Here is a 26,723-nt window from a genome sequence, read left to right on the forward strand (position 1 = left end):
TGTGTGTGTGTGTGTGTGTGTGTGTATATATATATATATATATATATATATATATATATATATATATATATATGTGTGTGTGTGTGTGTGTGTGTGTGTATATATATATATATATTAGCATATAGAAATGACCATTGATGTCTCATGGTCAAACTATATCAAAATTATTGCTAAGTAATTCACATAGCATTCTAGATGACTGAACATTGCTTCCAGCTCTAGATTTATGCTTTTATGAAACCCACTGTTCTTCCCCACTGTACCACAGTTGCATCCTAGTTCCCCACCCTTCATTGCTTCACTCCTTAAGTACCAGAACAGCACCTTAGATGACTTCTCTTACTTCAGGCTTCTCCTAGTCTATCCTGCATGACATTACTAGATTGATTTTTTTTTAATACATTCTTTTACTGTAAGTCAGGATTTTAGTGCTGAAAGTTGTCTTAGATTCTCTACTCTCACACCCTCATTTTAGTGATAGGAATGAAACCCTAAAGAGATTAAGTAATTTTTTCAAGGTTATGCAGCATGATTGATAGGTCAGTTGAGATTAGAACTCAAGCCTTCTAACTCTCATGCTCTGTCACTTCTCAACTCAAAATCCTTCAATACTTCCTTATTTCTTATTTCAAAAATAAACTCCTACTTAGCTTTTTAAGAGATTCTAATGCCTGACCTAACCCCATCTATTCTGGGCTAGGCCTGACTCAGGCTATTCCCTTGGTAGTTTAGATTCAATATTGGAATAAAATGAGCCATTTTGGGTCATTCCAACAATTAACAAAAGGAAGTTTACTTAGTCATAATGGAAGGATATTCAACAAGGATAAGCACTAAAGATACCTTGAATGGATGAGCAATCCACTGGCCAAACAACTGAGAGCCACACTCGCCACCCCCTATCCTGACTGCTTTGTACTCAAGCAATGAAGAAGTGATATTGGCAGACCTTAGTCTTCTGAATCTACCAGGTCCTGAGGAGTATCTTCATATCTTTAAGGGAAAATTAACCTAACTTGCATGAAAGGAACAGTTAAGGTATTACTCCTACCACATCATTTATCATCTTATTTTCCATTTCTCTTTATATTCTTTGCTCTACTCAGATTGATTTCCTCATTGTCCCATAAAAACATCAAGTTCATTTCTTTCTCTTTGCCTTTATACACTTGTTTTCTCTAACCTCAAAAGTATTTCAAGGCCAAATCCTAACCATCCTTCAAGATCTAATGTGAATCCTGCCTATTCCATAAAGCCCACCTTAAGTACTCAGTGACCTCCTTTTTTGAATTCCTATAGTACTATACCAAAAAGGCACTTAATTATGTACTGTTCTTTGTTATTGTATATATTAGTCTTGAGTCCTCATCTAGATTATAGAGGATAGGAACTATGTTTCCTGTATGTCCCACAAAACTTAATAGTGCTAATAATAATAATCACTATTAAGATGCATGGACTTAGAAAATTAGAGACAAGGGGAAGGAAGAGTTCTAGGTTTTCTGACCAGAGTCAACAGAGCCTAATTCCCAGTTACATCTCCAACCTAAGCTGCTCTTGACATTGTAGCTTTTCTTTCAGAAAATAACAAGCCACCCCAGGCAGATGCTGGCCCAGATAAAGAACTGACCCTTCCTGTTGACAGCACAACTCTGGATGGTAGCAAAAGCTTGGATGACCAGAAAATCATCTCATACCTCTGGGAAAAAACACAGTGAGTACTGGCCTCAGCTTCCTTCAACAGAAAACCCTGAGTCTCTTCAGTTTCACTTGCTAATGAGTGACTTTGAAAGATGATGTAATCCTAGACTCTAGTTTTAAGAAACTGGTGCTCTGACTTCTACAGGGAGTAAAAAACATCTCTTGCCAGCCTCTGCTCCCTAGGTGGTACTGGCTGGTCCTGGCATTATTGCAAATATAGCCCCATCTGCTGTAGAGTAGAGCTAAATTACACTTGAGAGGCGATTAGAAAAGAGCAATGGAGCTGAGAAGTCCTGTTTCACAGAGTCAGCCGGGTAAGGCAGAGAGGGAAGAGGAGGAGGAAAGCAGCAGTTTGACACCTGCTATTAAGGAGAATTGATGCCACATCTGCAAAATGAAAGCCTTGTTTTCAGTTATTGTTGTCGTAAAGACACCATTTACCACTTATGTTAGCCAGAGGCAAAGGACACTGATCAAAAAAAAGGCTAATTAAACTGGAATTGTTTAATCAGAACCATTCCTGGCCTCTACCATTTCTCTTAACTTTTAAACCACAACAAACAGAACTCAGATTATGTGCAGGGGTGTGTGTGTGTGTGTGTGTGTGTGTGTGTCTGTCTGTCTGTCTCAGACAAACAGACAGACACCACCAAAGCAAAGAAATCCCAGGAAAGAGATAGCTGTACCTTTTAACTCTTATTAGTCTTTCAAGAGCAGTAGCTCACAAGACTGGGGGAAACAGCATGCTGTAGAGAAATATCTTAAATTCAGAAATTCCTTTCTTTTCTGGGCTCATTCGAATTTTCGAAGTTAAGCAAGAGTTTCTTTCCTTCCTTCATCATTTACTCCCTCCCTTTTTTGCTTTCTCTCCTTTCTCTTCCTCTCCCTTTTTCCTCTTCTCTTTTCCTCTCTCCCTTTTCTTCCCCACTCTTCTTTTCCATTTCTTCCTTCCCTTCTCCTCTTCATTCTCTTTCTTTTCATTGTGTTCTATTCTTTTGACCTACTGTTCCTTCACTTTTTTTTTTTTTTTAAACTTTGTGGAAGACAGTGTTTTGGAAATCATTCTTTTGGGCCTTGATTAGTATTGTCCAAGGAGTTCATAGAATCAAAGAGGAGAATCTGGCTTGGAGGAGAACCAGCTTGGTCAGAATTGCCCCCTTTAAAAATGCAACAAAAATTTTTATAGGAATTGTGTTAAGTGTAGGTGGCATGCTTGTCATTTTCTTTATCTGCTTTTATATCTTAATTCCTCAGTGATGAACTCATCAACACCACAAGGTAGCCATCAATGAAATTGGGACCAGGAAGCTTTATGTTGAGATATTGTACTGTCCCCCTTCCTGTGGTATAAACCTTTCTCCCTAACCATGAGATAGTTTCTAAAGCTTAGGAAAAGTGAAATAGCTGCTTTCTGGGAAAAAACAACAACAATAACATCCAGGAACTAAATAAGGAACCCATGCCATCATGGGATATGGCTCTGTGCCCAGGGCAGGAGAGGGGTTGTGCTTGCTGAACTGCAGAGAACATCAGCTCAGTTTCATTGCTGGGAATTCATCTGCAGGCTTGGCTCTGGGCCTTTTCTTAAATTTCCAATAGGAGTGATTTTGGCATAGGATTCAAAAATATATTTTGCATCTTTGCTGGCAAGAGCTATGCCAGCAAATACTGGGCCAGAAATGCTTTTCAGAAACATACATCCTTTCCTCATTTTTGACCAGACTGTCTCATAGACATTTGTGAGTTGGAAAAACCTTTTAAAAATTTTTTGGATATTAAGAGGAAGCCTAGAAGTATTCAAAGTCTGGTGCCTGGCATTTTTTTGATCAGCAGGTAGCTTGTATCTGGAAGCCAAATGTAATTTTATTGAAATGGAATATTTTAGAATGTTTCCTGTTAGAGTTTGAAAACAATACATTCCCTTTTTAATTGAGGAACAGATATGTAGAAGGCAGCCCTTAGGCTATTATGGTCAAAGAACTGAAAGGCCTTCTAAATCATTTCCCTGATCATCAGCAGACAGATAGACCAATCCTTTACTTTTATTCCTTGTGCTAGGGGCCCTGATGGTGTACGACTGGAAAATGCCAACAATTCTATAGCTACTGTGACTGGCCTCCAGGTGGGAATCTATACATTCACTCTCACTGTCAAAGATGAAAGGAACCTGCAGAGCCAAAGCTCCGTCAATGTCATTGTCAAAGAAGGTATCTTCTTGTCTTGGGTTGGACTGAGGGAAGTGTAACTGACCCACTTTGTAGTTACATTTATTTGGGGAGAAATCTGTCTTATTTATTGAACTGGGTCTCATTTGCATCCCACAATGATCAGAAGTAGCAAAACTGGTACTTGTTATCTAAATTGACTTGTTATCTGCAAAACTGTTACTTGTTATCTAAATTTGTGGGTTGCAGGGGGTGTGGAGAGGGAGGGAAGACCAGCAAGTGAGAGGGAGGAACAGGGAAAGAGAATCAAGAAGGGGAAAGAGATGAAAACAGAAACAGAGAAAGAAAGAATTCAGAGACAGACGAGGAGAGAGGGGGAGGGGAGAAAGAGAGAAATGAGAAACAAATAGAGAGAAAGTGAGAAGGGAACAGGGAAAGCAAGAAACTGGAGGCAAAGACCTTTCCTTTTTCTGAGCACATGTATGGAGCTGGATTGGAGATGGGGGTTTGGTTTCACTGCAGTCCAGTCTTACTTTGCTTTGATGTCTTACAAACAAGGAGTGATCTGACTCTCCTACTGACTGCAGTGACATCTGCTGTCATACTTTATAGTGGCTGCTTCAAGCCAGGCTCCTTCAGCTGATGGGGCTTTTTTTAGTGGCTGGCAAAAGTCATGTTAAGATAAGAAGACAGTATTTACAATTTTTTCATCTATCTCCAATCTCCTAATCAGAAAAAGACATCAAACTTGTGTGTGATGACAGTCAGATGTGGTCAACTTGAAAACTCAGAAAAAAATGAAGCTGTCAGTGGAGCAGAGGATAAAAGTTTCTCCCTTTCCCCTCCCTCTCTTTCTTCTCTTTTTTCTCTTCCATCACTCATTTTTCTCCTCATGTACCCCCTTAATTCTTTTTCTCCCTTTTTCCCTCTCCTCCTTCCTTAATCTTTTTTCACTCCCTCCTTTTCCTTCCTTCACTCCTTCCTTTTTTCTCTCCCCTTCCCCCTTTTTTCTTCCCCCTTCTACCCTTCTACCCTTTCCCTCTTCATCTCCTCTTTCTCTTATTTCCCTCTCTCATTCCTCCCTCCTCTCTCTCCTGCCAGATGCTCCCCATATTGGTCTCTCCCCCCCACCCACCACGTTTGATTTCTACATTTCCTAAGCTAACTGAAACTCACCTTCTTAAGTTCACATCCCTCTTTGGCTCATTCTTCCTCTCTGTTGTCTCCCCCACCCCCACTCCGTCCCCTGTCCCCACACCATACCTTTGTCCACTTTCCCTTGCTTAAAAATTTTTTAATCTTTTGTTTTTTACAACACCCATGTTTTCTAATTTATCCCTTTCACCTTCTCATAGAAAGACATCTTTCATCATAAAGAATAAAAAAAGTGTGGGGGAGGGGAGATTTAGCAAAATTAACCAATGTGTCATCCAAGTCCAACTTTGTATGCATTGTTCCATACCTGTAGTCATTTTCCATGTTTTCAAAAAAAGGAGGTATTCCCTCTTTTCTTGTTCTCGCTCCTTTTTTTCAGTATCATCCCTCTCCCTTTTGTTGTTGTTCTTCTTTTTGAAGAATAAGACAATGGAAAGCCTGTTGGATTTAGAGTCAGAGAACTCCGTGTTTTAATCTCATCTCTGCCCCCTGCTACTTATGTAACCTTGGATAAGTGCCTGAAAACCTGTCTTATTCAATACCTCTGGTTCATCATTTCTCTACCAAGAGCTCAAATCATGATTGGTTTCCACCTTGTCCAGAGTTCTATAGCCTTTCAAAGTTGTTTTCCTTTATATTATTGTGGTCCTGTGTAAACTGTCCTCCAGATTCTACCTACTTCAAAAGACAAAAGTGAAAAAGACCTGCCCTCAAGAAGCTTACATCTTAACAGGAGAAAAACACATACATATGGACATATACAAACTACAAACAAATCATATCCACGTTGACTTTAGAGGATCAGGCACTAGCAGCTGGAGTGATGAGGATAGAAAAGACCCACTTCAGAGGATGGTGTTGAAATTGTGTCTTAAAGTGCATCATGGGTTCCAAGAGGCACACCTCAGGAGGGAGAACATTTCAGGCACACACCTAGATGGGAGATGAAGAGTTGTGTGTAATGAACAGTAAAGGGATATTTAAGAAGACCAGGAAATTAGGAAGGGACTGGGAAGGTGTTTTTTGTTTGTTTGTTTGTTTGTTTTTACTTTACTTTCTATCTTAATAATGACTCTTAAGACAAAAGGCAAGAGTAAGACAAATGGGGTTAGGTGACTTGCCCAGGGTCACACAGCTAGGAACTGTCTGAGGCCAGATTTGAACCCAGGTCCTCCCAACACCAGGCCTGGTACCACCTAACTGCCTCTGGAAAGGGTTCTAAATTTTATTTTAATTCCATTTCATTTTAACATCTAATCATAGATAATAGGAGAATAAAATAGGGAAATGATATAGTCAGACCTGTACTTTAGGAAAATCACTGTGGTTGCTACGGTAGAAGATAGTTATAGTACAGACAATAAACAAATTAGAAGATCATTGAAATGGTCTAGGACTAGTTGATATGGAGGATAAGGGCCTGAACTAGGGTAATGTCTCTTGAGTGGAAAGAAGAGAGCATATTCAAGAGGTATAGTAGAGATACAAACTATAAGATTCATTATATATTTGGGGTGAGAGTCCTCTGTTTCTGACCTCTTCAAGGTATCTGTATTGCTTAATCAAAGGATACCTTTAGTTTAGTGACTTTTGTGATAGTTCCTAATCACTTTCTGGAATGATTTCCATTTGCTTTCATCATGCGCTTTCAAAGAAGAAAAATGGAGGCCCTCTCAAGAAGATCATAAGTAAAAAGGAGCTAAAAGAGCATGAGCTGCAGTGATTTTTACCCTGGGTTTAAGATAGCCCCAGAATTCACCTCTATAAAACAGAAACTTCGTGTCCTGATAAGCTGCTGACTTTAAGTCTCTAGTACACAAAACTGGTTCTTTGGTTGGGTCTTCATAAAAATTGCCCAAATTTTTGATGTTTGGTATCTTCATGAATATTATTAAATATTGGGAAACTAAAAGGCCTTTACAGCATTTTAGACTTCCCTAAATGCTTTTCTTTTTGTATAGAAATGAATAAGCCACCCGTGGCCAAGATAGTTGGGAATGTAGTAATAACTCTGCCCACTAACACAGCTGAACTGGATGGATCCAGGTCTTCTGATGACAAGGGCATAGTCAGTTACCTCTGGACTAGGGATGAAGGAAGCCCAGCAGCAGGAGTAAGTATTCTGGTGATTGTTGCCTTTGATGTAAGGTGGGAAAGAAATAGGGCCAAAATTTGGGTTCAGTCAATAAGCATTTATTAAATGTCTGTTATGTGCTATGTACTTGACCAGATATTCCCTCTTGCTAAACTTAAAGGACCATAGTTTTCATAATGTCTTTTTTTTTCCTGATAATCATTGAGAATTCACATCAGGAATTGATCTAAATTGAAGTAGTGTGATACATAGTAGTCAGTACTGTAGGGATCTTAAGAAGGAAGTGATGTATTTTTTTCCCCCAAAATGTCACCTATATTATTCAACCCACAGGAAGTATTAAATCATTCTGACCATCACCCCATTCTATTCCTCTCCAACCTGGTGGAAGGGACTTACACATTTCACCTGAGAGTGACTGATGCAAAGGGTGAGAGTGATACAGACCGGACTACTGTGGATGTGAAGCCTGGTGAGTCTTTCTAAGGCCAGCACCTGAGGGAGTAGTTAGCCTTCACCTTGAAGACGGTCCTTTTCCCCCAGCACAGTCAGAGCTAGATATGATATCTTGGGTCTTATTGTCCAATAGGTAGGATGGTTTGATGAATTTCAGCACAGGGACATGGGAAGCTTGAGTCATGATGCTTCATCAGAGCCCAGATGCAGAAAACAATTTATTTTTGTAAGTTGAGCCTGAGGCTTTATATGACAGCTCACCGAAGGTAAAATAATTGGCATCTTTTAAGTTAGCAGATTTGCAGAAATGAAATGTCCTTCTTAAATAGAGCTTTGTGGCTTTTGTTTTGCTTCAAAGCTAATTTGCACTATAGTTCTGGAGAGGGGGGAAGAATTTATCAGGGCCTTTGCATTCCAGAGCATCTGGTAAGGATGGAATGGTGACAGCCCACTCTTGAGTATTCAAGCTAACAATAGAAAACTCAGGTAAAGAAAGACTCTTTGGGCTGAAATGGAGCTCAGGAAGTCATTTTGTCCTCTTCCTCTAAGCAGGTTTGTTAGCCTCTTCCTCACACTGGAGAAGCTCACTGTTTGGATGAGAACCACAGCTAATCTACTAATTATGCAAATTATACATCAGAATATGCAAATTGAGCATCCAAATATATAAATGAGGTAGCTACTCTTGACAATGAAAGTTTTTACTTCTAAATGTAGAAACCAACCATCTTTAATCACTTATTCAAAAGTAACCCAATAAAGAGTATAACAGCAAAGCTATGTCCTAGTTAAAGACATTTCTTCCCTCTTGACAGACCAGGGTTTCTTTGGAGCCAGATTCTTATTGATGGCCCTCATTTTTCTACCAGTGAAACTCATAGCACCTTCCTTCTCATAAAACCATGTACTTTGGAGTTGGAAAGAAATTAAGAGGTCATCTAGGTCATTTTGTAGATGAGGAGACTAAGGCCTAGATTAAGGGAGATTACTTTTCTAAATTCACACAAGTAACAAGGAACAGAGTCAGCTCCTTTAATTCTAGATTCAGTGAGGGGGTGGGAAGATTCTCACTGTACCAGGGCAGGGTCCAGACAAAGTGCTCCAAGGTCAAACATTTCATCTTAAATAATTTTTGTTCATGTCTTGCCTTAAATTCTCCTTAGAAGATCCACACAATACATTTGAAGCCTTCCTTTTAGTTCTTAACTTAATGTAATATATTATAGTTCAGTAAACAAATACCATCCATTAGTCAGGCTGCCCTTTTACTTTCCATTTGTATCCTATAAGTTTAGATGAAGACTGGAACAAAAATTTAGCCAAATTTATCCATTGTTCCAAATAAACAAATCATTAAGGAGGAAGCTTATTGACGACTCCCATGGTAGTCCATTCCATTAATGGACAACTGTAATTGTTAGGAAATCCTTTCTTATATGGACCTGAAATCTGTTCCCTTTTAACTTTTGTCTTTTGAGCTAGTTTTTCCTACTAGGACCAAGTTGAAAAGGTTTATTCTCTCTTCCCCACAACAAATCTTCAAATTGATGAAGGCCATTACTCCATTATGTCAAAGAGTGAACCAAACCTGCCTACTTCTGCAATAAACAAGACAATTTAGACATTGGGCTGCTAAGAAAACTAACTTATTGCTTGAAGTTCACCAATCTTGCTCACCTAGTCAACCCTCTGCTGCCTTGTTTCCAAACTTCACCTGATAAACCAGTTCAGGTAGACCTTCAGGCAGAGTCCAGGCATGATCTCGAAGTATTTTATATAGGGAATCATCTGTAACTTCTTGTCACTAGAAGACCAGCTACAGTTTTAAGGAACCTTTCTGCCACCTCCTTTTTTTCTGAGCCAGAGGAAATGTCTAAAGTAAAGGCATTGTGTTTTCCCAGGAAGTATACTGACTATTCTATTCTACCTGCTCTCTGTCCTTTTACAGACCCTAGGAAGAACAACCTGGTGGAGATGATCCTAGACGTCAATGTCAGCCAGCTGACAGAGAGGCAGAAGGGCATGTTCATTCGGCAGATTGGTGTCCTCCTTGGGGTGCTGGATTCTGACATCACTGTGCAAAAGATCCAGCCATACACAGAGCAGAGGTAGGGGTGGGGAAGGGAGAAGTTCAAGGAGTCAGGCTTCTGCTGAGCAAGAATTGGGGTGGAGAGGCCTAGGTTTCTTCATTCCATCCGGTCACAGCAAAGGGAGAAAGTCCCCAAGTTTTCTGTGGTAATAGTCTGTCTCTTAGTTCTCTCTCCCTCTCCCTCCTTTTCTCTCTCTCTCTCTCTCCCTCTCTCTCTCTCACTCATACTCTCCTTCCTCTCTTTCCCTCTCTCTCCCTCAGTTTCACTTTCACTCTCTCTGTTGCCAGGCTCACCCAGACAAAAAGAATTCACTGAACCTCTCTGTATCTCGGTTTCCTCATTTGTAAAATGAAAGAGTTGCACTACATGACCTCTATGGTCCCTTCTATTCCTAAAGCTATAGTCCTAAGGTGAAGAGATCTTACCTAGCTTTTGCTGACCCATTTAGAAAGGGCCTCTAGAGTCAGTAGCCGATTCCATTGACTTTTTCCTGGGTTGCGTTTCCTCACAGCACGAAGATGGTGTTTTTTGTACAGAATGAGCCTCCACACCAGATCTTTAAAGGCCATGATGTTGCAGCCATGCTCAAGAGTGAGCTGAGGAAGCAGCAAACAGACTTCCTGATTTTTCGAGCCCTGGAAATCAATACAGTCAGTGAGTAGTTCTAGGCCATGGGAATATGAAAGCCCTGACTCCAAAACCCAGGAGTTCATCAGGAAAAGCTTTGTCATTCTTCCCTTCCTATAGAAGGTGGAATCCAAAGGGTCATTCTCATTGGCTTGGATTCTTGATGTTGATAAAAGTTTGACTGGTACTAGTACTGATGCCCAGAGAGGTATCATGATATGATAGCAAAGTTTTCTTTTGGGTCAGGAAGACCTGAGTTCAAGTTCCACCTCTCATTCTGGCTAGCTGTGTGTCCCTGAGCAAGTTACTTACGAGAAACCTTTCCCAATCCCCCTTACTGGTGCCTTCCCTCTGTGATGATCTCCAGTTCGTCCTGTCTTTGTCTTATTTGTACCTCATTGTTTGCATGTTGTCTCCCCCATGAGACTGGGAGCTCTTGGAGAACAAAGACAATCCTTTTCCTTCTTTTGTATCCCAAGCTCTTAGCACAACACCTGGCACATAGTAGATGCTTAATAATTTTCATGACTTCACTTAACCCTTAAGGGCTCCAGGCAACTCTCTTAGACTTAGTTATAGAATAGGCTTTGGTAAAGGAGAGCTGGAAATTATCAGTACCAATAAAATCAAGTTAGAACAAATAATAATAAAATAAACCCCACTTTGGAGTTGTTCACCAGCTTCTCAACTTAGTTACCTTGTCTCACTACCTTTACACAGCTGATAATATAGACATTGAATGTCACCCTTGGGATGACAGGGCTTTGCTGTGTGAGAACAAACATTTATTAAGTGCTCACTAGATACATTGGAAGCATCTTGGTGTGGACTTAAACAAATGAAAAATATCCTGTAAAGGGATTTAAAAACCTTAAAGCACTGTTTAAACATCAGGCATTGCTCTGCTTCTTGTGGCTCAATCTTGTTATACATATTAGAGCAGGCAACCAGACCAGCCAGGGTAAGATAGGGAATTCTGCCTATGGGAAACTGCCACAGACCAAGGAACTCTGAGTGCTTTGAGCATTCTGCACTTTGCCCTAAGAATCAGAAGTCCTGCTAACTTGTTGGAAAACTTGACTTTTTAGTGACTCCCCTTCCCTTCCCCCATCAGCATGTCAGTTGAACTGTTCTGATCATGGTCGCTGCGATTCTTTCACCAAGCGCTGTATCTGTGACCCTTTTTGGATGGAGAACTTCATTAAAGTTCGTCTGAAAGATGGAGAGAGCAACTGTGGTGCGTACCCTTGGGGCTCAGTTAGCTTAATTTAGCATTGATATGGTTTGGAGAGAAACAGACCTATTGGGTTGACATTGGACATTAGTCATAGGCATTTCCCACTCACAAAGGACTCATATTCCCCTTATGTACACACTTGTTCCTTAAGGTATGGGAAGGCTCTAAGAATAAGAATGAGAAGAATTGTATATAAGATGAGTGAAACAGTTAAGGAAGATGCACCCTGCTGATAGATAGGGTCTTCCTGAGATCACCAATGTGATTTATCTGCTTTGCTTTTCCCCTATCACAAAAATAGCTTTCCCTTCCTATGTATCAGCCAATCATATCTCTTCAGTAGCCTCATGTGATTTTGGAGGCCACAGTAATGGGGGCTGGTGAGCTTTTAGGTGTTCCCCCAACAGCCCCTCCAAGGTCCTTCATCCTTGTGCACAAAAAAAGGGCTGAGCTCTAACCTTCCTTCAAGAGCCCCAAAACTGGTTGAAAATGAGTCTGTTTCTTTCCCTCGGGTCCTAATCTTTCATTCCAGACTCATATTGCCTTCTGGTTCTTACTTGCACCTCCTTATGTCCACATTTGCTCTCAACAGCTAGGAAGCAGTTACCCTGGTCCCATCTCTACCTTCCAACCCTTACTTTTTAGTTTTCCCCTACAGAATGGAGCATCCTCTATGTCATCATTGCCTCTTTCGTCATCGTTGTTGCACTGGGGATCCTATCCTGGACCATGGTCTGCTGCTGTAAGAGGTAAGACAGGAAAGGACCCAGGATGCTGCCAACCTTTCCCCACACCTTAAGACTACTGGTATGTAATGGGGCAACTAGGAGGCACAGTGGATAGAGCACCAGATCTGGTTCAAATCTGGCCTCAGGCACTTGGTAGCTATGTAACCCTCACCACTCCTCAGCCTCAGCAATTCTAAGACAGAAGGTAAGTGTTTAAGAAAAAAAAAGACCTGGTATAACTAGCTCTCTTTTTCCTTTCATACATTCTAATTGTCACAGCCACATTGTTGTAGCATATTTGGTATTCTAAAGATACAGTTAAAGACTAGTTGTTGCCCTTGTATCATCATCAAGGTCACTATTCTCTTCTCTACAATGTGAGAGGATTAAGGAAGCAAACTGTGCCCTGACTTGCTGATATTTAAAAAGAGGACTTTCTGCCTCTTTCATTAACTTGTTCACCTATGAGGCCCAGGACAGGGCTCTTTAAATACTAGCCTGCCTCCATAAGTTCTGTCTAACCTAAGCAGGCCTAGAGCCTCCTTCAGTAGCCCTGACTTAAATTGTTATTCTACCTTGTTCCCCTTCTTAGACACTATGGTAGAACCAAAATAACCTTTTGGCTCTCCTCTGTGCCTAGAGTGTGTTCCACACCCATCTCCATCTCTTCAAATCTCCTTTTACTTGAATACTTTCCTTATCTCCCCTAGTTCTTTTTTTTTTTTTTTAAACCCTTACCTTCCTTCTTGGAGTCAATACTATGTATTGACTCCAAAGCAGAAGAGTGGTAAGGGCTAGGCAATGGGGGTCAAGTGACTTGCCCAGGGTCACACAGCTGGGAAATGGCTGAGGCCAGATTTTAACCTAGGACCTCCCGTTTCTAGGCCTGGCTCTCAATCCACTGAGCCACCCAGCTTCCCCCTCTCCCCTAGTTCTTAGGCTTCTCCCAATTCATCTTTTATTACATTTATTTCATATATGCTTATTCATGTACTTGTCTCCCCTAAAACAACATAGGCAACTTGAGGTCAGAGACTGTTTCATTTTGCTCTTAGTGTCCCCAGCACTTAAACATTTAATAAATGATTGTTGATTTACTATTTTCTAGGAGAAAAGGAAAACCCAAAAGGAAAAGCAAGTACAAGATCTTGGATGCCACGGATCAGGAAAGTCTGGAGCTAAAACCAAACCCCAGAACAGGTAATCCTTCTCCAGAGCATGATCATTTGAAGTTAGGGAAGGATTTTTTTAACTTACCCGATTGAGATAAAAGCGTCTAGAATCTGATCTGAGTCAGAAAATATCAGTCCCCTGGCCTTGCTTCTTAGAAGTGCAAATAATGTTCTGTAGGGAGGACAGACTGGCTGGTAGGAACTCTAGGAAGACTTCTGTTTGGGTATATCTTTTTTACATGGAGCTGAGGTTAACCAGGCTGTAGGGTGAAGAAGAGGCAAGAGATCACCAAAGCTGGGTGAATGACATCCAAGATTACCAAAAGAACTGGCAGATATGACTACTGAGAACCTGAGATCATTAATCATTGAAAGGTCATGAAGAACAAGAGAGGTTTGAAGTAGAGAATGGAGGGGTGAAGTCTGCAGATTTTAGGCTAATGAACTTGAATTTAATTCTGGTAAAATTCTGGAATATTTAAGGATGGTCTGTGAGCATTTTGAATAGTGATCACAAAAAACTAGCATGATGTTATTAAAAAAATACTTTGTCAGACTATTCTCAGGGTAATTAGGCTGATGGGTATCATGAGAAATGCTGTAAATTTGGGTAGTATGCAGATAGGAAGGTGGCTAGAGAGCCAGGCCTGGAGATGGGAGGTACTGGGTTCAAATTTGACCTCAGATACTTCCTACCTCTGTGACTCCAGGCAAATCACTTAACCTCTTTCCTAGCCCTTGAAACCTTGAAATCAATACTTAGTATTGATTCTAAGATAGAAAGTAAGGGTCTAAAGATATATATATATATGTACATATATTTATGGATAGTATGTATTTCAGTATCCTGATTATTATCCTTGTGAACAAGATGGTGGTGGATTTAAAAACCGTTGAATAATCAGACCTCTGTCTCTAATGCTCTTTTCAGAGTACCTGAAGAGTAGGCATTGGTGGGCCAAAGTCAGATTGACAGGAGGTTCCAAGTAGAATGCCTTCAAGGCTCTAAGTTTTTTACCTTGTATTATTCAGCATTTTTATTAGCAATTTAGGTGCTAGCACAGAAAACATTCTTACAAATATATAGGTAGCATAGAGAAGAGAGAGCCAACAGACTAGATGACAACAAGATCCAAAAGCTCTCAATATAAAGACAGATGATAGAGTGAATATAATAGAAGTGACACAATGTAAAAAGTGCTGGATTCAGAGTCAAAAGACTTAGATACAGATTCTGGTTCTGTCACCTCTATATCTTAGATAAGTCATAACCTCTCAGGCCTTAGTTTTCTCATCTGTAAAATGAGAAGAGTCTGGGTTAAATGACTTTTGAGGTCCCTTTTGACTCTTAAATCTATGATCCTATGGCATGTTTAACTACCAAAGGAGAGAGGGCATGGCTACAAAACAACTCTGAGAACAAAATCTAGGAATTGAAGTGGACTGTAAGCTCAGTGTGATATATATGAGTGTAAGAAAAGTTTAGGCAGTCAGGCAGCATTAAGAAAGGGAAGCATAATGTCCAGAAATAGGGGAATGATAGTCCCATTGTAATTTGCCCTAGTCAAGTTACATTTAGAGAAATGTGTTCTCCTCTGGGTACCATATTTTCAAAAGGACATGAAGAAATTGGAATAGGATAGCCAGGATAGTAGAGCAGCTTGAGATCATGCCTTTTGAGGAGCAGTTGAAGGAATGGGGATATTTAGCCTAGAGAACAGTTTTAAGGGCCAGGTATATAACTGTCTCTAAATATTTGAAAGATCTCTCATGTAGAACAGGAAATATATTTATGTCTACTTGACCTTAAGAGCAGTGGGTAGAAGATAGAAAGAAACAGATTTAGATTTGGTTACGGGAAAACTTAGAAATAGTTAGATCTATCCAAAAAGTGAGATTGCTGCCTTTGGAAGTACCAAGTTCCCTAGAGATACTCAAGCAAGGATAAGGTTCCCCATCAGTAATGGTGTAGAGCAGATTTGTCCTCAGGTCCAAGTTAATCTAGATACCCCCTAAGGTCCCTGGTCGCCCTAAGTCTGTGATACTTTTTTTTTTTCAACCCTTACCTTCCTTCTTAGAATCGATATCTAAGGCAAAAGAGTGGGGGTTAATGACTTGCCCATGGTCACACAGCTAGGAAGTGTCTGAGACCAAATTTGAATCCAGGATCTCCCATCACTAAGTCTAGCTTCTCTATCCACTGAGCCACTTTGCTGCCCCTGTGTTTGTGATTCTTAAGGGGCTTAGATGGCTCTACCACAGCAGGTCATAGACCTAAGATACAATCAAAGAGGTGTCTAAGGTTTGGAGGCAATAAGGAGAGCCAGAAAAGGAATTTTCGGCAAGTGGCAGCCCTGCTAAGGACTCCCTCTGCCTCTTGCTAGTGTCCAATGTCTCTTCTTCCTGTCCATCCTGAAGGAAGCTGGCCCTTTGGCTTTTCCCTCTCTGTTCTGGGATCCACTGTTTGTTTCCTAGAACTTCCAAGGGCACGTAATTGGTTCTGGCCAGGTCTCAGGGTGTTGCTTGTGTGAAGAGGCACAGCTAGAGCCCTCACCCAGTCAGCCACTCCTCAGCATGACTTTATGACTGAGCAACCCCTGCCTTTCTGGTCCTTACATACAATACTGGATCTCCTGACTGTGTGCCTTTGCCCTGGCTGTCCCCTGTACCTAGAGTGTTCTTCTTCCTTACCTATACCTTCTGGATTCCTTGAGGACTCAGCTCACATCCCACTTTTCCAGGTCTCCCTCCTCCCACCCCCATCCTACCATGCTTTCCTTGAGATTACCTTCCTTCCACACTGTATATGACTTATATACTCCTAGCTTTTGGCAAGTCATCCCACCTTCACCCCACCCACCCCATCTCCCCATTAGAATGTGACCTCCCTGATGACAAAGAACCTTATTTTGGTATTTTTTTATTCTTAATGATAGGGAGTTATTAGCATATTGTAAGCATTTAATAAATGTTTGTTAACCCATTGTACCTCTTAGCATCCTTCCCCCATTCCTCTTTTCCTACTAGAATGCTTGGCTTGTTTTCTTCCCATCTTTTGGCATCTGTACTTTTAGGCAGTGTCTCAGCAACCCAGGAGACGAGAGGCTTCCCTCTCAGCTCTGAGATTCTTTTCCCGTATAGATAGGATTGCAAGGCACGGAAGTCCCCTCCAGCTCTGATTCTGTGGTGGTCATCTCAGCTGAGAGGCTCCTCTAGGGACCAGGGCTCATCTTCTCAGGGCTCCTGCTTTCAGATACTCTGGCAGCAGCACATTGCGGTGATGGATAGCTAGAGAAGGTGAGCTAGGTCTCAGTCTCAAGAATTGTAAGAATTTAAATTTAGGTTTTATGCTAAATATGGGAATTCTAAAGTAATATTGTGGTTGCCAATTTAAAAATATCATAGTTTAAGTCAAAATGATTTTTAGCAGCTTTATTTACAAAGAGATGGAAAGAGTGAAAGTGAAAAAATGTAGATAAAGAAATAGAAAGTACTACCTAGCTACAAATACCCTAAGTTTAATCCTAATGCCTCCAGACCGCAAATGTGAATCCGAAAGTGAATCTCACCAGAATTCCAAGTCCTAATTAGGAAGCTGAAGTCTGAAGAACCAGGAGACACTAAAGAATCCGCTGAGAAACTTCAGTGCACACAAGGCTAAGAAGGCCAAGAATTTCACCAGAACTCACACTGAAGGGAGTTTCCCACCAAAGCACCAACAAGGAGAGAGGGTGTCCTCACCGAAGAACCAAGGAAGGAATCACTCCACTCACCACTGGAGGATCCAAGGGAAACATCTCTTCAAGCACCAAGGCAGGAATGATTCCAAGCCAAAAGATCAGAAGAGAGAAGCAGCCCCAGATCCAGGAATCCATGACCTTTTTATAGTCCTTTTTCCATGTCACTTCTTGTCTCTTCCCCTCTTCATGGGAGCCAATTACAACTTTCAAACTGCTTAGCCCTACCCAGAGCTGAACAGTCCCCTTTGGAGATGAAAGTTTTTGACTCATTAACTCTTCCACCTAGTGACTGGTCAAGTGTTAAGTAGGGGTGTTTTCAGTTTTTGATTGATTAAACTAAAGGTTGCTGATTGATTACATTAGAAATAACAAAGAGAGATAATTCTATCTTCACAGAATTGTCACTAAAGATAGCTCTATTTCCTTATGGTACCTGTAGAGCAGTAATTCCCAAAGTGGGCGCCACCACCCCCTGGTGGGTGCTGCAGTGATCCAGGGGGGTGGTGATGGCCACAGGTGCATTTATCTTTCCTAGTAATTGCTATTAAATTTTTTTTAATTAATTTCCAGGGGGCTAAGTAGAATTTTTTTCTGGAAAGGGGGCAGTAGGCCAAAAATGTTTGGGAACCACTGCTATAGAGGTTCTGTATCTCTGAGATGGGACGGCTACACTCATGCCCCTAAAGACACTGCTAACTGGAAAGGTCACAGGATCATAATCAAAACTGGAAGGGACCTTGAGGCCATCCAGTCCACCTCCCTTATTTTATAGATGAAGTAATGAAGGCCTCAAGAGGAAGTGTGCTGTGGACAAGGTCACACAGGTAGCACAGTCTAGGTTTAAACTCCAGGCCTCTAATTCCTAACCCAGCTCCCTTTCCACTCTCCCCTGCTTCCTCAGTTTCAGTTAATAGCTGTTTATTTAGCACCTCCTGTGTATAAAGCATTGTGTTCTACCCTGCTGAAGGGATCTGAAAATAAACTCCCAGCCCTTAGGAAGCTCCTAATCTCCTCAAGGAGGAAAGACACATGCAAATCCAAAAGTAATTTAACAGATAATCTGTGCCAAGGTCCAAAAGAGCTCCATAGACAAGTGACTGTACCATGAGAAGAGGGAGTGTGTACTCTTCAGTTTGTTTGGCAATTTGTAAAGGCCAGCTCTACAAATTACTCATGAGTCAACCAACCAGGATGAGTGAAATGATTCTGGAATTACAGAAGTATCGAACTGACAGAAAAACATGCAGAATCCTCTTGCTGATCAATGACAACATTTAATGATTTGGGATACACATGTTATAGGGAAAATGATGTAGGCTAAGGGATTAGGTAAACCTTTTGTAGGGACAATGGTTAGTCATGATTTACAAGATAGAGACAATGGATGTAGTTTAAACTCAGTAGCTCTAAACAGAGTTTTCGATAATAAATCACAGGTAAATATATAACCATCTAAGAGTTTTTCATAGAATTCCTGCATCAGTAATTTCTTGGCAGGACATTTAGTATTTGGGGAGAAATTGGATTAAGTTCTCATGCTGTGGGGAAGGGGGGATAGTAGAGGGAATGGGAAGCTACATGTCTGACTTCTTCTAAACTTTGACTGTAATTTTTACTTGAGCCTACTCTCACTACTAGGGGCTACAGGCAGTACTGGCCCTGGTACAGGTCCTAGAAACATGAGCAGGAAAAGAGGGTGGGGCACTCCAAGCAAGGAAACAGTGCATCCCAAGGAACAGAGGCAGAATAGGCAAATTGCCTAAGGTGCACAGTGAGGGGATCTTGTGCAGGAAGGGGGAGTCAGGATTAGAGGGATAGCCCAAGCTGTGTAGGGACTTTGAATGACAGCCTGTGACAGACTGAGGAGGAGTTTGGACTTGATCCAAACAGGAGGCATTGAAAGTATCTGAGCAGGAGAGTATCCATTGGAAGATAGATTGGAAAGAGGAGAGTTTAGAAGGAGTACAACCAGTTAGGTTGGTGCAGTAAGTTAAGTGAGATAATGAGAATCCGGATTTGTGTGGGAGGCTGTGGGAATGGGGAAGAAGGAATAAATATTGGAGATTAAGAGAGAAGATGATGTTTTGAATCTGAATGACTAGGCTGTTGACAGAAGACATTTTGGTTTAACAGTTGGTTTTCATCATATTGAGTTTCCCAATAGGAGGACATACAAATGGGAGAATCAGGCGAGTACAGGGAGAAAAACTGTGGCTTAGGAGTTAGTGGACCTTGGTATTGCTACTAATTAACCTCCCTAGACCTGGATACCATGAACTCTTAAGATCCTTTCCAACTCTAAACCTCTGACTGTAGCTTATTATCACATTATGTCCAGCAGATTCTTGGAAATATGTCAGCATCCCAGGAAAAGATCTCAGGGCTGGAGAAGCCTGTCTCAATTCAACTGACTTTTAAAGCTTTCACTATATGTAAGGCCCTGTACCAGGTACTGGAGGTACTGATTACAAAATTTAGCAACCTGCTTTCATTTCATTCACTTACAGTCTTTTGGGAATATAGCACTTACTCGGCAAGCATTAATTTCAGGAGGGAGAGAAGAATAACCATTTGTGGAATGAGAGATCAGTCCCTGAGCTGAGCATGGAAAGTAGATCCAATTGAGAAAAAAGGGAAGTACATGCAAGATATGATGGTCAATTTGTACAAGTGCTCAAAATAAGGAGATGAAATATGGGATTTGAGAGATAAGGAAATAGTCCAGTTGATTAGAATATGGGTTATTTATGAGGGAGCAATATGAAATAAGACTGGAGATAGTAGATTAGAACCAGATCAAAGAGAGACAGAGCCTTGAATGCCATGCTGAGGAGTTAGTATTTTTCATAGAGATAATAGGAAGCCAGTGGAGGTTTTTTTATGCAAACAAGTGATATGGCTAGACTTGTTCCTTAGAAAAATTATTTTTGTAGCTTTGTGGAAGATGGATTATCAAGGGGGGAGATGAGAAGCAAAGAAGACTATTAAGAAGCAAATTACAAAAGTTCAGGTCAGGCTTAAACAAGATTGATTGTTGTGGGGAGAAGACTAACTCCAAGGTGTTAAGTGTGAATGACTGATCACTGAGAGAGACCAGAGAAAAAAAAGAAAGAGATAGGGACCCAGGGCAGATCTTTGAGACATAGCCATGTTTAAGAGGGAAGTTATAGATTATGATCCAATAAAATAGATCAGTGATTCCCAAAGTGGGTGCCACCGCCCCCTGGTGGGTGCTGCAGCAATCCAGGGAGCGGTGATGGCCACAGGTACATTTATCTTTCCTATTAATTGCTATTAAAATTTTTAAAAAATTAATTTCCAGGGGGCTAAGTAATATTTTTTTCTGGAAAGGGGGCGGTAGGCCAAAAAAGTTTGGGAACCACTGAAATAGATCAAGGAGTATGAGTCATTGGGGTAAAGAGGAGAAACAGGAGAGGGAAGAGCATCTAGAAATCTAGAAGAGTGGTTAAATAAGCTTAGAAGTGGTAAAAAAGTGAAGGAAGTTGAAGACAAAGACAAGGTCACCCTCAGATTTAAAAGATGAGATTCATTAGTAAATGCCAAGAGAGCAGTGTAAAATGGTGAAGTTGAAAGCTAGAAAGATTTTCAAGGTCCTGAGAAAATATTGGATGGTGAGGATGAGGAGGCAAAGAATATAGATGATTCCTTCTAGGAGTTTGGCAGTGAAAAGGAGGAGAGATAATAACTAATAAATGGCTTGAAGGGTAGCAGAGTTGAGTAAGGATTTGTTTTAAGGATGCAAAAATCCTGGGCATGTTTGTATGCAGAGAAAGAACTATTAAGGAGAAATTGAAAAGAGAGATGGCATGATAGAAAAATGTAGAGGGTTTTTAAAGTGCAGAGTAGAAGAGATAAGAGAGCTCCTAGTGGACTAGTTTTTCCTCACTTAAGTAGTAGGTAAGGTCTTCCATCTCCTGAGAAGAGAATGGTTATGGTAAGGGTAGAAAGGCAGAAAAAAATTGCTATTAAAATAGTGTAACCTAAGAATCCCAAGTGGGGTGCAAGCCACGGAAGCCCCAAGATGCCAAGGACAGTTGAGGACAGTTGGACCCAGGGTATATAAGGGGGAACCCCAAGCAGAAGACACTCACTGGGTTTTGGGGGAGCTAGGGAGGAGGGTGATTTAAACCAATCATTCATAGGCCTAGCAATTCCTCAAACCAGCTGATCCTTGTGCTTTTACCCTGCAACTTTATATGATCTCCAGTCCAGACTGAACCTCATTTGAAACAGACTACTATAGCTGCTGATTGACCTTATAGGCAGTTAGTAGAGACAATCCATCATCTTTACAGACCTTCAATCAACAATAGCAACAATTCATCTAAAGCTTACTCATTTACTTTATTAGTTAGTTATTAGAACTATAGATCAGGAAGGAGAAAGAAGATTGGGGGGTTGGGGGGGGTTGGCCTGGTCAGGGTAAACCCAGCCTCAAGACTCAATCAACTAGCTATAGTTTCCTCCTATTCCCTCTTTCCTTTCAACTACCTCCTTCCCCCATTTGATTCCCTGTGTTATTATAGAGTTTATCCTTAAGACAGTTAGTATTTGAGTCCTTCATTTGAGAAAGGCCATTAGAATTGACTTACCCTGAGAGAATCACCATATTCTATCAGAAGTGGCAGTTGGCTGGGGAGCTAGCTGTGTGGGCTCGTTGGATTTTGTCATTGATCCTTGGTTGTGGACCTCACTCATTATTCAGAAACATCCCCTCTTGTGGGAATACTCTTTCTCTCAGCTATACTATCGAGTTGAGAAAGAATCAATCAGTTCCTTTGGGGAAGTCACTATCTTTCTTCCTCAAGTAAGAGCAACGGGTCCTGTGGCATCTTGGGAGAGAATCTACTACCGAAACAGCCCCTTCTGCACCCATTTCCCCACTCAAGGCTGTGAGCTTGCAGGTTTTCATCAGCCTTTGCACCTGCTTTTGCTCTTTACAATAGTGAGCACCCAATTGAGATTTTTAACATAAATTTGTAGTAGACATTACTATTTATTATTTGGTATATTTGTGCAATTTCCTTCAATGGCATTAAGCTGCAAAGGAATAGTAGCAGAGGAGATAGATAATGAGTATGACTAGAGAGATAAGGCAGCAAGATTAAAGGTGAATGACAAGATAGAATTGACCCAAGAGTCAAAGAAGAATATACAGCCAGAACAGGGGGGATAAACCAAGAGGAATGGGAGGACCAGAGGTCCTAGGTGTAATGGTGGGACACCAGGGATGTTAACTATTATTATTAAAATGTAATCTAAATGGTTTGTGGGTTCACACTGGGTTGAAGGAGAGTGAGGACCAACCAGGATAGGGAGACCAGGGTTTACTGCCAAGCTGTTAACTGTCACAGAAATGGCAGTTAGCCCTCCTAGGCTAGGGTCTATGGAACCAGCAGGCAAAAGGTAAAAGTTTATAACAGTTTAATTGAGGGAAATAATAATGAAGGATGGGAATAAGGGATTCTATACTTACAACCTAAGGGCAAACCACAGGGGCAAGGGAAGGACTTGACTACACTATTCTATTGACCTAAGCCAGGCAGGGCCCAAAGGAAGCAATACTGAAGTCATAGGGAAAGCTCCTCCAAACCTGGTTCCAGCCAGGTTTGGTTAGCTCAGCTAAAGGGACTGAGGATGGCTTTCAATTGGGTCTCACGGTAAATCCAAGGATGGTCACAGGATGCCAAGAGCCAACTCCACCAGGTGATCCAAGGTACCCAGGTAAGGAGAGTGAGTTTGCAATACTGTCCACCAGGTCACAAACCACTTCCCCACTTGGTGCTGCTCTGCAGGTCTTTTGTCCTCTGCTGAAAGCCTCCACCTCTCAGGATCCCAGGGAATCTGGATACAGTTTTTCCCTAACTCTGAGATCTCCCAGGGTTAGCAACAGTTATGTTCCCAACCACTATGGAGTCTCTCTCAGAGCACAAGCCCCACTTCCTGCTCCTTTATTCCATCTTGGAATCCTCCAGCCCTTCCTGCTAGGTCCAACACTAATACTAAATTAATCTTCCTCACAACATAGGAAGGAAAAAGGCAGAAGGAAAGAAAAGTGATTGCAATCAGAGAAGGCAATTTCACAGTTCAAAGTCATGGAATTGGAACAATTATAGGAGTCTTCCCCATGGAACTGTCAGTTAAAAGCACAGGAGGGTTGACATTTCTAAGGACACAGGACTGAACTTTAGGTAATCCAGATATTTTTGGAGCAACAGGAGGAAATGAATGAAAAAGACAAAGAAAGACTTGTCAGAGAAGGAGAAAGGCAGAAGTTCCCATTGCTTAGAACCTAGGAAAAGAAAGAATCTTAAGTAGGGAAGAGGAGTTCACAATGCCACTGTTTCACGTGTTGGAAAGAACAAAAAAAAAAAAAAAAAAAGAAGAACCAAGGAAGGCCCAACTGCTCTGTTGGAGTTTGGGGGATGTTTTAGCAAAATAGTAGAAGCAAAAGCCAGAGTACAGATTATTCTAGAGTGGGAGATGAGAAATGGAAGCATAATGTACATGTCACTGTTTATAAAAGGGAAAAAAGGGGTTAATAGCTGAGAAGAGAGTAGCTGGGTCTGGACTGTGTTTTTTCTTTCTTTTTTTAAAATAGGAGAGACATTTGAGCATTTTGTCAGAAGGAGTTGAGAACCAGCAGTATAGGAAACACAGAAGATGCATGAAATACAGCATGATTGAGGATGCAAGAAGGCAAGAAGATAAAGGATTAAGCTTAGTTGATGATAATTCCTTAGTGAGAGAGAAAGTCTCTTTTTCCTTTGAGATAAGATAGAGGAATAAAGTAAAAAAAAAAAATGTTGAGATGTGAAGAACATGAACAAGCTCACTTTGAGTGGTATGGATTCTTTGAGTAAAGGAAGAACCACAAAACCATTGACTTTTAGGGAACTGATTGTGTGTTCAAGAAGGATGAAAAAGGTTTGGAATGGTTGTTGATATAAATTTGGTTGGATATCCAACAAGAGATAAATAAAAAGGACACTGACCAGATGAAGCTGGGGGGAAGTGGGTGAGGGAGAGCCTGCTTAAAGCTACAAAGTGACCGGCAATTATGAATAAAAGCAAAACTATTATTCCTTGCCATCTTCCACAAAGGGAGGAGTGTGGTTCACTGTGACCTGAGTCAGAGCAGAGAAAGTAGACAGGGTAAATAAACCCTCAGTCTAAGGGATGAACTTAGATGATGTACTCGGAAGTCAGAAATACCTCATGCCCTACCGTTGGTTTGTTCTTTGACCATATATGTGGCTTGCCACTCTTTTCAGCCCTAGTGTTTCCCTTGAGTGCTTTTTGGAGGACTTTCTAGTTATCTTAGTGCTTCTTTCAAGGGCGGACAGAGTGCTGCCCCACATTTCCTCCCTTTCTCCCTTCTCCCATGTTTCTTACGTTCATATCCCTTACAGGCAATAAGCAGAAGGTACCCATCCTGAACAGCAGCCTGATGCACTCTGAGTCGGAGCTGGATAGTGACGAAGCAATCTTCACCTGGCCAGACCGAGAAAAAGGCCGATTACTTCGTGGCCAGAATGGCTCTCTACGCAACGGACAGGCTCCACTCAAGCCCAAAACCCCTAGAGAAGAGATCTTGTAGCCATTCTGTGCCCCTGAGAGAGGAACACAGAGCAAGGGAGCACAGGGGAGGCAGAGAATGATTGCTCTGGAGATGAGGGATGGGTGGTGAGTGCTTGAGAGGTCCAGAGGACTGTGTGTCTGTTTGTGTTCTCTTGCAGAAATCCATTCTCTCTTCTCCTTCCCTCCCCCAACTCTGTACAGAACTGGTTGTACTTGAATCCAGACATCTCTAAGGAACTCCAGAGGAAACTGTGAATGAAGAGGTTTCTTCCTCTTCCCCAGGACTTAGCACTCAACCAATAGGACCTCTAAGAGCTGCTCAGCTCAGGACTCTTTCTTCGAGGGTCAGGCCAGCAGGGGAGGGGTTTGGTCCCAGTGGAGTTCCAACCTGCCCCACCTCCTCATGCCACGGCTCTGACTGCTTTCTTTTCCTGTCCCAAGACTTCCCTGAGCCTGGCCTGGCCTGCCACAAGGAAAAGCAGCATAGCAGAATCCTTTCCCTTTCCCCTACTCTAATCCTGCAGATGGAACTCCCAGGACAGTCTGGAATAGGAATCTTTTGATGTATGTTTAAATTATTTGTCCTTTCACTGAAATGAAGAGAACTGAGCTTCCTCCTTGGGCACTGATAGAGCAAGGCAGCTCTTACTTTATGGGCTCAGGAGTCTGCTTGGGGACCCAGACTTATTCACCGGGGACTCTACCATTGCCCCGCCACCACCACAGCCCTCAGCTCATTGTGTCAGACACGAAGCGCTCACTGTCCACCAGCATGTGCTGGGGCTGCTTGTTATGGGAGTACACAGGGCCTCTGCCCTCATGTGTCCTCTGAGCCCCTGCTTCCATCTCCTTCAGTCAAACTTGTTCTCCATTCAGGCACCAGGGAAGGGAGAGGCAGGCTGCTGAAGGACAGGGCTAAGCCCATTCGTTTCAGAGATGACTGTGTCCCTAATGCCTGGCCTGCTTTCAGAGCAAGCCTCTGGCGAGTGCCCACATGGTGGTGAATTCACCTGAACATGAATGATTTTGTGCCCCACATGCTCCTATTTTGACTCATAGCCAGTTTCCTCAAGCTACCGAAGTCAGGGTTCCCTCTTGTCCTGCAAGGCTGGCATTAGAATGAAGATAGTCACTGGAATTGGCAGAAATGCAGCAGCAGCGTGTGTGTGTGTGTGTGTGTGTGTGTGTGTGTGTGTGTGTGTGTGTGTGTGTACACATGACACAGATGAGAGCAAGGACTTTCTTCATCACTACTTTCTCACTGTGTATCACTCCATCAGTTTGGCACTGTTTTTTCTCCATCAGAATGACACTCCTTGTCTATTGGACCTGTTTGCAGATTTCGGGGCCCAGTTCTTTGCCAGGAAAATTCTCCTTGGGCAAGGAGACCTGTTGTGCATCTCTGCCTTGCTGATGACAGCTTTGCCCTCCAAGTGTAGGTGCTGGAGGTTGGGGGAGAAACTTTTTTTTAAAAGATAAGAACAATTTATATGATTGCACTACAAACTTCTCGTCAGATGATTAAACATGCTATTTAATTTTTCATGCAGCCCACTGATGTAATCATGCCTCCTTGCTAACTTTATTGAATTTTCAGCAAAACCAGCTGCGTTCCCTTTGTTTTTCTTGTATGTGGTGGGGTGCCAGCCAAAAAGTCAAGATTGGGTTTATTTAGCTGGTAGGTAAGTGACTGTTGTCCCGAGTTTCCTGAGAATTCCCAGGCCCAGCTTCCCATCCTGTGTAATAATTAGATATTAGATATTATATAGATATATATTTAAGGTGTGGACACCAGGAATCAATAATTCAGATTGATTCCATAATTAAAATAGACCCAAGTCAGGATGGGTTTTATGGTAGTTTATTTACAATTAGGAAAGGTAGAAGGCAAGGGAAATAGAGGGAAAGAGGATTAAAAGGCTAATTAAACTAGGCTACAAGCCACAAGGCCTTAG

The 26,723-nt window shown here is 41.6% G+C and overlaps 1 protein-coding gene across 1 annotated transcript in view; it reads left to right on the top strand.

Annotated features, from left to right (window-relative positions):
• Positions 1–25,939, top strand: part of KIAA0319L (KIAA0319 like) — a 103,701-nt gene extending 77,762 nt beyond the window's left edge. The window contains exons 11-20 of the mRNA XM_044668061.1: positions 1,570–1,714; positions 3,760–3,908; positions 6,983–7,134; positions 7,450–7,588; positions 9,521–9,680; positions 10,174–10,316; positions 11,404–11,526; positions 12,185–12,275; positions 13,363–13,454; positions 24,600–25,939. Coding sequence (XP_044523996.1) covers positions 1,570–1,714; positions 3,760–3,908; positions 6,983–7,134; positions 7,450–7,588; positions 9,521–9,680; positions 10,174–10,316; positions 11,404–11,526; positions 12,185–12,275; positions 13,363–13,454; positions 24,600–24,787 — 1,382 coding nt within the window. The 3' untranslated portion in view covers positions 24,788–25,939. The remainder of the gene's footprint in view (positions 1–1,569; positions 1,715–3,759; positions 3,909–6,982; positions 7,135–7,449; positions 7,589–9,520; positions 9,681–10,173; positions 10,317–11,403; positions 11,527–12,184; positions 12,276–13,362; positions 13,455–24,599) is intronic.
• Positions 25,940–26,723: the final 784 nt, after the last annotated feature.

This window comes from Gracilinanus agilis, chromosome 3 (assembly GCF_016433145.1).
Source record: "Gracilinanus agilis isolate LMUSP501 chromosome 3, AgileGrace, whole genome shotgun sequence".
NCBI lineage: Eukaryota > Metazoa > Chordata > Mammalia > Didelphimorphia > Didelphidae > Gracilinanus > Gracilinanus agilis.